The sequence below is a fragment of the Pseudophryne corroboree genome, chromosome 11 (assembly GCF_028390025.1).
Source record: "Pseudophryne corroboree isolate aPseCor3 chromosome 11, aPseCor3.hap2, whole genome shotgun sequence".
In the NCBI taxonomy this organism is placed as follows: domain Eukaryota; kingdom Metazoa; phylum Chordata; class Amphibia; order Anura; family Myobatrachidae; genus Pseudophryne; species Pseudophryne corroboree.
The window spans coordinates 55,740,339-55,752,962 of NC_086454.1; the positions used below are offsets into that span (position 1 = coordinate 55,740,339).

At 45.6% G+C, this 12,624-nt stretch overlaps 2 protein-coding genes across 6 annotated transcripts in view; one reads left to right on the plus strand and one right to left on the minus strand.

Annotated features, from left to right (window-relative positions):
* ANO3 (anoctamin 3) overlaps window positions 1–12,624 on the minus strand; it is a 1,051,220-nt gene that overhangs the window by 187,579 nt on the left and 851,017 nt on the right. The window lies entirely within an intron of this gene.
* Window positions 1–12,624, plus strand: part of MUC15 (mucin 15, cell surface associated) — a 37,011-nt gene that overhangs the window by 16,701 nt on the left and 7,686 nt on the right. The window contains exon 2 of the mRNA XM_063944332.1: window positions 9,631–10,474. Coding sequence (XP_063800402.1) covers window positions 9,664–10,474 — 811 coding nt within the window. The 5' untranslated portion in view covers window positions 9,631–9,663. The remainder of the gene's footprint in view (window positions 1–9,630; window positions 10,475–12,624) is intronic.

Sequence of the window (12,624 nt, forward strand, 5' to 3'; positions counted from 1 at the left end):
GATATTTCATCTTCCTCGCAAAGGACTGTTGGACAGTCAATTGCTTGGTGGAAGTAGTAAAAGTGGGCTTACGACTTCCCCTCTGGGATGACCATCGACTCCCAGCAGCAACAACAGCAGCGCCAGCAGCAGTAGGCGTTACACGCAAGGATGCATCGGAGGAATCCCAGGCAGGAGAGGACTCGTCAGAATTGCCAGTGACATGGCCTGCAGGACTATTGGCATTCCTGGGGAAGGAGGAAATTGACACTGAGGGAGTTGGTGGGGTGGTATGCGTGAGCTTGGTTACAAGAGGAAGGGATTTACTGGTCAGTGGACTGCTTCCGCTGTCGCCCAAAGTTTTTGAACTTGTCACTGACTTATTATGAATGCGCTGCAGGTGACGTATAAGGGAGGATGTTCCGAGGTGGTTAACGTCCTTACCCCTACTTATTACAGCTTGACAAAGGCAACACACGGCTTGACAAATGTTGTCCGCATTTCTGTTGAAATACTTCCACACCGAAGAGCTGATTTTTTGGGTATTTTCACCAGGCATGTCAACGGCCCTATTCCTCCCACGGACAACAGGTGTCTCCCCGGGTGCCTGACTTAAACAAACCACCTCACCATCAGAATCCTCCTTGTCAATTTCCTCCCCAGCGCCAGCAACACCCATATCCTCCTCAGCCTGGTGTACTTCAACACTGACATCTTCAATCTGACTATCAGGAACTGGACTGCGGGTGCTCCTTCCAGCACTTGCAGGGGGCGTGCAAATGGTGGAAGGCGCATGCTCTTCACGTCCAGTGTTGGGAAGGTCAGGCATCGCAACCGACACAATTGGACTCTCCTTGTGGATTTGGGATTTCGAAGAACGCACAGTTCTTTGCGGTGCTTTTGCCAGCTTGAGTCTTTTCATTTTTCTAGCGAGAGGCTGAGTGCTTCCATCCTCATGTGAAGCTGAACCACTAGCCATGAACATAGGCCAGGGCCTCAGCCGTTCCTTGCCACTCCGTGTGGTAAATGGCATATTGGCAAGTTTACGCTTCTCCGACGACAATTTTATTTTAGATTTTGGAGTCCTTTTTTTACTGATATTTGGTGTTTTGGATTTTACATGCTCTGTACTATGACATTGGGCATCGGCCTTGGCAGACGACGTTGCTGGCATTTCATCGTCTCGGCCATGAGTAGTGGCAGCAGCTTCAGCACGAGGTGGAAGTGGATCTTGATCTTTCCCTAATTTTGGAACCTCAACATTTTTGTTCTCCATATTTTAATAGGCACAACTAAAAGGCACCTCAGGTAAACAATGGAGATGGATGGATACTAGTATACTTATGGAAGGACCAGCGACTGCCGACACAGAGGTAGCTACAGCCGTGGACTACCGTACTGTGTCTGCTGCTAATATAGACTGGATGATAATGAGATGAAATTAATATATATATATATATATAATATCACTAGTACTGCAGCCGGACAGGTATATATATTTATTATGTAATGACTGATGACGGACCTGCTGGACACTGTCAGCTCAGCAGCACCGCAGACTGCTACAGTAAGCTACTATAGTAGTATGTATCAAGAAGAAAGAAAAGAAAAAAAACCACGGGTAGGTGGTATACAATTATGGATGGACCAGCGACTGCCGACACAGAGGTAGCTACAGCCGTGGACTACCGTACTGTGTCTGCTGCTAATATAGACTGGATGATAATGAGATGAAATTAATATATATATATATATATATATATAATATCACTAGTACTGCAGCCGGACAGGTATATATATTTATTATGTAATGACTGATGACGGACCTGCTGGACACTGTCAGCTCAGCAGCACCGCAGACTGCTACAGTAAGCTACTATAGTAGTATGTATCAAGAAGAAAGAAAAAAAAACACGGGTAGGTGGTATACAATTATGGATGGACCAGCGACTGCCGACACAGAGGTAGCTACAGCCGTGGACTACCGTACTGTGTCTGCTGCTAATATAGACTGGATGATAATGAGATGAAATTAATATATATATATATATATATATAATATCACTAGTACTGCAGCCGGACAGGTATATATATTTATTATGTAATGACTGATGACGGACCTGCTGGACACTGTCAGCTCAGCAGCACCGCAGACTGCTACAGTAAGCTACTATAGTAGTATGTATCAAGAAGAAAGAAAAGAAAAAAAAACACGGGTAGGTGGTATACAATTATGGATGGACCAGCGACTGCCGACACAGAGGTAGCTACAGCCGTGGACTACCGTACTGTGTCTGCTGCTAATATAGACTGGATGATAATAAGATGAAATTAATATATATATATATATATATATATATATATATATATAATATCACTAGTACTGCAGCCGGACAGGTATATATATTTATTATGTAATGACTGATGACGGACCTGCTGGACACTGTCAGCTCAGCAGCACCGCAGACTGCTACAGTAAGCTACTATAGTAGTATGTATCAAGAAGAAAGAAAAAAAAAAAAACACGGGTAGGTGGTATACAATTATGGATGGACCAGCGACTGCCGACACAGAGGTAGCTACAGCCGTGGACTACCGTACTGTGTCTGCTGCTAATATACACTGGATGATAATGAGATGAAATTAATATATATATATATATATATATATATATATATATATATATAATATCACTAGTACTGCAGCCGGACAGGTATATATATTTATTATGTAATGACTGATGACGGACCTGCTGGACACTGTCAGCTCAGCAGCACCGCAGACTGCTACAGTAAGCTACTATAGTAGTATGTATCAAGAAGAAAGAAAAAAAAAACACGGGTAGGTGGTATACAATTATATATATATTATATACAATTATATATATATATATATATATATATATATATATTAAACTGGTGGTGATTAATTAAACTGGTGGTCAGGTCACTGGTCACACTATCAGCAACTTGCAAGTAGTACTCCTAAGCAGACAATCACAATATATACTGGTGGTCAGTGTGGTCACAATGGCAGTGTGGCACTCTGGCAGCAAAAGTGTGCACTGTACGTTAAAATATGTACTCCTGCTCTCAGACTCTAACTGCTCCCCACTGTCTCCCCCACAAGTCAGATATACAGTCACACTATCACTTCAGCAAGTAGTAGTACTCCTCCTAATGCTCCCCAAAATTACTAAAGTAAATACTGTGTCTCTCTCTACTCTAGTCTCACTCTCTTCTCTATAAACGGAGAGGACGCCAGCCACGTCCTCTCCCTATCAATCTCAATGCACGTGTGAAAATGGCGGCGACGCGCGGCTCCTTATATAGAATCCGAGTCTCGCGATAGAATCCGAGCCTCGCGAGAATCCGACAGCGGGATGATGACGTTCGGGCGCGCTCGGGTTAACCGAGCAAGGCGGGAAGATCTGAGTCGCTCGGACCCGTGTAAAAAAACCTGAAGTTCGGGCGGGTTCGGATTCCGAGGAACCGAACCCGCTCATCTCTAGTATAAAGAACCATAAATAACTGTTTCCATTGTGTGTTGGCATTAAGTAATAAGGAAGGATCATAAGAATAAAATGTTTCATACTGAAAGCTAAGTTAGGCTATTATTATAAGTTATACAAATAGGAAGGTTAAACAAGCCAGTAAAGGTTTGAGGATACAGTGTACAAAGGGGTCATGTATACTGTATGTTTAGTAACAACAGTGACTTTGAGTGAGTCATAGCTACAAAGGCGCGGCGAGATGAAAATATGTTCGATGACAGGTGGAACTGCATGCAAGGTGAAACACTTAAGAGTATGTTGAAGTACTGTACTGTATGTTTGCTTAAGTGACCACATGACGGAGATAAAGGGACACAGGAAGTAAGATTTGGGAGAAACAAACCACATGAATTTGGGGTAGCTGCCAAAGCAGCAGTGTAATAATATCTGAATTACAGTTTCATAGTTGGGTAACAATCACCGAACACATTTAATATTGTAGAATATATTCAACAGCTCGATACAACTGGGAGCAAACACAGAAGTAAAATAGCAGTATTAACAGAAAGGAGATGAGGGCCCTACTCTCAATCTTAAAATCTATAGGATAATAGGTGTCTCTACACTAAAAAGGTCTACAGTCAATAGATCTAAAACTAATGGTAGACATGCATTAGGTCGACAAGGTCAAAAGGCCAACATGAAACTGGTCGACCCAAAAAAGTTAGGTTTTTTTTTTTCATTTTTTTTTTCATTTTTTGGGTGTTTTGTCACTTTTCTGCCACAAACAAGCCCCTATAGTGTACCACGTTCGCCATGCTAATAGGTTACTGTTCGTAATCGTAGTCAACGTGGATGGTAAAGTATGAAGAAGTTGACATTTTTTTTAAAATTAAAAAACTATTGTCAGTACAATATGCAGCACAAGATATCTGGCATGAGTGAACCGCCAGCTCCCGTGCAACTCGGCTAACATTGGGCATCTTCTTTTGCCAAAAATGCGTCTTAGTCACATTTTGATATATGACACTTGTATATTGTGTGTGTGAGTCTATTGGAAAAAAAAGCTGTGGCTGCTACATTGTAGCACTTCATGTACAGATTCAGAAACTCAGTCGCACACAGATATACCAGTGTCATATTATAAATAAAATTAATCAGCTCAGTCTCCTCGTGCGTCCTAGTCACATAGAGCTGTGACTTAAGCTGGGTACACACTGGCTGATATATTGGCCGTTCTAATGAACAATGCTATATCGCTGGCCCATAGGCCAGTGTGTACCAACAATATGTCTGTGAATGCCATCGTTCACAGACATATCGCGTCGGCCCTGCTGCACACACAATGACCAATATATCTATAAATATATTGGTGCATCGTTGTGTGTGTATGGGCGGTCAGCCGACCGCCCGTACACATGCTGCAGAGGCCACCGGTGATTAACGGCTCAACTGGGTGGGGGCATGTAAATGCCCGCCCAGTTTGTGACATCAGTCACGACGGATCGGGCAGTGTGTATGCACAGCACACTGCCCGATCCGCCTACAGATATATCTGCAGAACCATTGATCTGCAGATATATCGATCAGTGTGTACCCACCATAAGATGCATTTTTAGCAAAAAAAGATGCCAAATGCTAGAAGATTCTCAGGCAACCTGGCATTCAAAGAGGGGCTGTTTAACTTTATGCCACACTGTAGTGCCTCCACTTCAAACTGTGAAACATTACAGTGTAACATTATTAATGCCCTCCTCCAGATAATCTTATACTACATTACAATGAGCAAGTCCAGGGGCATAACTATAGTGTAGACCCCAAGGCCTAAAAGCGCCTCTATGTACCACCCAACGGTGAAAAATGTGTATAATACATGTAACTGTGACAGGGAAGGTGGGCCCCTCTCAGCTCTGGGCCCCATAGCAGCTGCACTCCCAGCACCTATGGTAGCTACGTCCTTGTATGAAGCTAACTGTCAATTCAAAACCATTGCAACTAGGCAGATCTATGTAGTGTGCATCCACATACTACATAGATCTGCTCAGTCACTCACAATACTGATTATTTCTCTGACAATTATTTTACACGTGTCATACCCAGGATTAAAACCCATGACTTATTACACTGAAAGCAGGCATCTTACTGATGAGCTATTTGCTCCTGTATAGAAAACATGAGAATTTTAACTATATGAAATTACATGTAATTGTCAGAGAAGTGACTTTATATGGTTAGAATTCTAATGCTTTCTATACAGGAACAAATAGCTCCATCAGCAAGGTACCACCTGCTTTCAGTGTAATAGGTCATGGCTTTTAATCCTGGGTATGACACTTTTAAAATGTGCATCTAAAATAAAGATGTGACTTGTGAGGTGCAGGGACTAGTGGGGGAGGGGAGTGGGCCACGGAAGCAATAGAGTCACCTGTCAATTAACTTAATTGAATGGTGTTGTTGAATATGGAATGGTAAGAGAGGTGCCCCCCTACAGAGCAGGAGCACGGCGGCAGCCAACTCCGTTGCCTCCCACAGTTATGTCTCTGGCGGAATGGCAAAACATACCACCTGCTGTTGTCCAGGAACTTGTGGACAGTTTGCCAAGAATGGTGTCTGAAGCAGGGGTGCCAGAATGATCTCAGGCTGGGGGGGGGGGGGGGGGGGGGTGAAGTTAGGATTTCATTTTGGCGCCCCTGCGGCGGTTTCCTCTCCTTCAACCACATACCCACCCCAGAGCATACTTCTGCATCTACATGGGCTGCTTCACCTTTAAAAGTAATCTGTTGTCGCAGGGTGCGGTAGGTCCCCCCTTCTTCTGTACTAGCTGGCTGTCTCTTCACTTATGCATTACTGGGAGGAGGTGTGGCCATGCTAAGCCTGTTGGGAAATCCCGAGACCAAAGCCACGCCTCCTCCCAGTAATGTATCAGTGAAGAGACAGCCAACAGAAAAATGGACACCGCACCCTGCGACGGCAGACTACTTTTAAAGTTAAAACTGCCTGTGGGGATCCGAAAGTAAGCGCTCCCCCGCACACTCGCCTCCATCATGTTTGGGGGGAGGGTTAAGCTGCCCCATTGCCCCTCCCTCCATTTTCAACACCTCTGGTCTGAAGTAATCACCGCACATAGTAGACCTACAAAGTACTGATGCCAGTAAAATCCCATTGATCTAATTTCTGTCAGTGTCCAATCACTGTGCTATCATTCTCTAACATATGGGCCCTCATTCCGAGTTGATCGCTCGCTAGCTATTTTTTGCAGCTGTGCAAACGCATAGTCACCGCCCACAGGGGAGTGTATTTTCACTTTGCAAGTGTGCGAACGCCTTTGCAGCCAAGCTCTGCAAAAACCTTTTGTGCAGTTTCTGAGTAGCTTTGGACTTACTCAGCCCTTGCGATCACTTCAGTCTTTTTGGTGCCGGAACTGACGTCAGACACCCGCCAGCAAACTCTTGGACACGCCTGCATTTTCCCAAACACTCCCAGAAAACGGTCAGTTGACACCCACAAACGCCCTCTTCCTGTCAATCTTCTTGCGATCCGCTGTGCGAACGGATTCTTCGTTAAATCCATTGCCCAGCAACGATCCACTTTGTACCCGTACGACGCGCCAGCGCATTGTGGTGCATACGCATGCGCAGTAGTGACCTGATCGATGCTCTTCGAAAAACGGCAGCGAGCGATCAACTCGGAATGACCCCCATGATGCTATGTTTCATCTGATATCAAAATTTGCAAATGTTTTGTCGGCAGTAATTCTGTCGACAGTCAAAATGTCAACTTTATATTGATGGGACATTACCAATGTGGTTGTTATATTATCTTAAGCATTGTAACAGTCTCTTCATTATAACTTTAAACTTGATCGTAAGGCATCATGTTTAAAGTTACAATGCCAAGGTGGTAAAAAAGCTTTAAAAAAACAATACAACCGTGTCGGCATTGGGCTGCATGCAATGTCGGTACCGGACGCAGTGGAGTAATATTTTGCCAAAACCGCACTGCGCAAGCACAGTGGATGGTTAGTGATTACAGGGACACAGAGGATTTATCCACAAAGTGAGTTATAGGAAGTCAGCAATTTGAAAAGCTAGAAAAGCTCAGGTATGTTGGGATTGCTTTTTGGGCATTCCTCAGTCAGCAACTGAGAATGTGTTGCAGCTGGAGAGGCCATGGCATCAGGAGCGGTTCTTGGTGCGGACAAGCAGTGCCTGCGCCGGGGGCGCGGCCACAGTCACCCCGCAGGCACCGCCACCTACCCGCATCCCGCTCCCCGGCTGTAGCAGACGCCGTGGGCTGTGTGGGCGTCCACTGCAGCCGGCTCCAGTGACAGACACTAGAGGTAATTAATGACCCCTAGTGTCTGTGCGGCGCTGCTATGGGAGAGACGTCATGACGTCTCTCCCATAGAGAGGAGCCGCAGGAGGCCAGACGGAGAAGCAGCAGCAGCAGCGGTCGGGAAGCAGGAGCGGGGCAGTGGTAAGTATTGTTTTTTTATTTTTGTAAGCAGCTACTAAGGGGCACAGCGACAGGGGGCACAACTACGGTGGCAAAGCAACAGGGGGCACAGCAACAGAGGGCACAACTACTGGGGGCAAAGCAACAGGGGGCACAACTACTGGGGCAAATCTACTGGGGGCATAGCTACAGGGGGCACAGTGACAGGGGGCACAGTGACAGGGGGCACAACTACTGGGGGACAAAGCAACAGGGGGCACAGCGACGGGGCACAACTACTGGGGCAAATCTACTGGGGGCATAGCTATAGGGGGCACAACTATTGGGGAAAATCTACTGGGGGCATAGCTATAGGGGGAACATCTACTGGGGGCAAATCTACTGGGGGCATAGCTACAGTAGGCACAGCCACTGGGGGCACAGCTACAGGGGGCAAATCTACTGGGGGCAAATCAACTGGGGGGCATAACTACTTGGGGCAAATCTGGGGGCACAGCTACTGGGGGCATAACTGTGGCTATTCCCCTCCCCTATGAAGCCACGCCCCTATTTTTGGACGCACGTCTCCGGCGCTCACTAACTTTTTGCCACGGGGGTGGTGCCAGTGGAAACTTTCGCACTGGGCGCCACAAGGTGTAGAACCGGCCCTGCCTGGCATCTTAAGAGAGCTGCTTAGTCTGAGACAGCGTAGGGTTATTCCGACCAATGTGCACCCGATGTACCCGCTTATGTGCATGAGTGGCGGATGTGATAGTGCTGGCAGTGGGAGTCTCTGTGCACAAGACGGCGTTTGAATCACTGGAATATTTTTTGCAAGTCCACTCTGAACAACTGTATGCCGCTCTGAATCATGCCCATTGTCCCATCAACATAATGCTGTAGACATTTTGACTGCCAACAGCATTACTGTTGACAAACTGACTACTTCCCAGTAATGTTTGTCTATCGGTTATGAATGTACTTGCCTTCTCTCCCGGAAGTTGCGGGAGACTGACGATTTTTTGGGTAGTCCCCCAAAACTGGAAGACTAGACAGCTCTCCTGTATCCCGGATTGTAGTGTAGCGGGCAGGATCCCGGTGCTATATGGAGGGGGTGGGGCATAATGATGCAAACTGCATCATTAAGCCCCTCCCAACAGAGCCACAAATCACAGTGGTTTGTCTTTGTGGGGGCGGGGCCTATGTCCACACATTTGTATCATAGGACACATTGCATTAGTTCTCCAGAATGTGTTGGGTTATTGATAAAGATGTCGGCAGTCTCCTGTTGTAATTGAACAGATTAATTTAGGACCAGAGTACACTATGGGTATAGAAGAACCGCTGAAAGAAAATAGGAGAAAGCTGGTTAAACGCCCTGAGCTACTGAACCAATTGCCAATTTGCTCAAGCGTTATCCCAAAGATTTCGGGTTAAGCACCCAGAATTTTTAGGTTACCCCATGCGGTTAGCCCCAGAGGGTGCAGATTTTTTTTCTGCATAGGGTAGCAGCACAAATCAAATAGCTCCCGTCAGAGCTTTTGATATGTGGTAAATAACGCAGCTGATTAAATCTGCCCCAAAGATTATAAACAGTTCTGTACCTCATACATGTATAGACACTGTATATTATTTTCCAATATACTGTACATTATAAATATCTAATTATTAATTATGTTATTGGAGAATCAAGGAACTAAAACTACTCTCTATCATCTTTTTAGAATTTCCGAGTTTCCTTCTCTCAAAAAGAAACAATGCAATCATCATTTAAGAGCTTGGTGTTACTGCTGCTCAGTTCCCTGTTATGGAATAATAACCATGCCCAAACCACTGCTCCTGCCACCACCACCACCACCACCACCACCACAGAGGCTGGAAGCTCACCAGCAGAAACCACACCTACAACTAGAACAATTATAGATTATTCTACTACTGGAGCAGTCACCACTAACAGGACGGAAATAATGACCACTCTCTCGCCGACTAGTAATGACCAGTCCAATTCACATTCAACAGTTTCTATAGCCACCTCTGCAAATGTTTCTAACATCACAAGTCTCACAACAGACAACAGTACTACAGCAAGTAGCTCCGCTGTGACAACTATTACAAGTTTGGCAACAGATTCCACAACCACTGCCAATATCTCCACTGCGACTGCCACTGTGAGTTTTTCAACAGACAACTCCACTTCTACTGATGGCTCCGTTGCAACTACCACTGCAATTTTACCAAATGACAATAGAACTTCTGCAAATGGTTCCTCTCTAGCTACCACTGCAAGCTTAGCAACAGGCACTACAACGTCTGCAAATCTCTCCATTATAACTACCACAGCCAATGTGCCACATGAAAATATTACTACTACAAACATCTCCAGTACAGATAACACAACGCAAACAACCTATACAGCTATTACTTCAACCGAGAATACTACCATTACAACACAAGCTCCGACTATAAACACTGTCTCATCATCGGCCACCGATAGTGCAACACAGTTTACTACCGGAGGTGCATCAACAACAAACAGCAGTGGCTCAGGAGTAGCAGGAAATGACAAAGGTAATGTGATTTCTATATATAAAGCAGGTTGTTCTTTAGGTCAGGTGACAAGCTGTCTGTGCCAAATAACCAACCAGAGATTATGGGAGTACCCCTAGTCTGTGGGGTACATTTATAGTGTCATTACTAGACTTATTTGTTCATTCTTATCATTTTTTTAATTATGCAGAGTTTAGAAAATCTATATATTTGTTACAACAAATATATTGTGATTTAGAGGATTATATAATTAACTTGGGGAGAGATAAAGTGGAGAGATAAAATACCAGTCAATTAGCTCCTAACTGCCAATGTACAACCGGGGTGGTATCAGGATTCCGATAGCCGGGATGCCAGCTGTCAAAATACCGACAGCAACATCCCGGTGATGAAAAAAAACGTGAGTTCTCAGTAAAGCTAATCCTAATCCCTAACCCCTCTCACCCCACCCCATCCCCAGCCTATCCCTAACCTTCCTATGTGGTGCCTAACCCAAACTGCGCTTCCCACAACCTAAACCTAACCCTCCATCACCCGTTATCTAACCCTAAGCTTCCCCGGGGGTGCCTAACCCTAACCCCCCTCCCCGCTGCCTAGCCCTAATTCCACCCCCCTGCACCCTAACCCTCCCCCCCTGCAGCCTAACCCTCCCCTTGCAGCATAAACCTAACACAACCCCCAGTCCCGGAGCTTACTTCTCCGGTGGAACTTTATCTCTCTCCACTTTAGCTTTCTCCAAGGCTTAGTAAACCTTCGAAAGCAGACAAGTGGGGATGTTGCTCATAGCAGACAAACCAAACCAATTGTAGCTATCATTTTATAGATAAATGATAGCTAAAGGCTGATTAGTTGCTATGGGCAACTTCTCCACCTTGTCCTTTATAGAAGGTTTGATACATCTCCCCCTAGAGCAATACAGGAGAGGAGTGTGCTGATATTGTGGGAGACAGTCCTGCCCACTATAGGGATGATGTAAGGATTGGCATAACTATAATGGGTGCCCACACTATCTCCTGGGTCCAGGGGGCCCACACCGAACTCATATTATTATACTGACCTTTCTGGAGTCCTGCATGGACCAGACATAAATCACTGGGAAAATGGCACAGCAGCCATTTTCCTGGAGATTTGCGCACATGCAGTGGAAAGGTCTTCAGAAACAGGTGCCATGTTCCCGAAGACCTGCACATGCGGCATATACTCTGGAACAAAGCAGTGCTGCCAGAGAGGAGGAGTCCTGCACACAAGGTCCTCTTTTCTCTAAAGCTGCCATTGGATGTTGGCTAGGACAGAGGCAATGTCATGAGTAGATAGGAGTGATGGATGCAAGCAGAAAGCCACAGACTGTGTGTTAGATAGAAGGAGGGCACCTGAACAATAAAGAAGAGTAGTGTTGTGTAAGAGGTCTGTCACATTGACGTGGGAAAACTGTGGAGTCTAGCACACCTTGCATCCAAAATATTTTTTTCCCTGGAATGTTTCTGCATTATGATCCCTGACCAGTGCTCAGGGCAAACATTTTGTCAGTGCTCTCAAACGCAAGTGGTATTGGAGTACTTGGATTTCTAAGTTCACCTGCCACCCCCACAAGCAGGGGCGTCATTGGGGTTGGTGACACCTGTTGTGCCACTGTAGTCTCCAAGAGAGCTTGACAGGGGGCATGGCCTTGTGTCACACCCCCATTTGTCATCACACTGGAGGCTTGCCAAGTACTTCGGGATCTGCTGGGTAGCCCCCAGCCTCTTTCAGAACAGTGTGGATGGAACGCCCCTCATCCATCACTGCTGCTCGCTATGCTCGGTGTCACCATCCAAGGGGATGACTTGTTCCAATGTATAGGACAACAGTCAACAGGTCAACACCATATGGTCAACATGCCTTATGTCAACTGGGTCAAAAGGTTGGCAGGTATAAGGCAGACTATGCGTAAGGTTGACAGGTACAAAAGGACGACATGACAATGGTCAACACACATGTGGTCAACACAAGTTTTTTGGGGGGGTTTACAGGTTTTTAAACTTTTGCTTAATTTGCCATCCATGTGGACTATGATTGGGAATAGTAACCTGTGGCATGCACAGCAGTAGGTGAATGAGCCACCTTGACTGAAGCTTGCTGAGAGAAGTGAGCCGGTGAGGTACATGTTTACACAAACTGTGGTCATATATTAT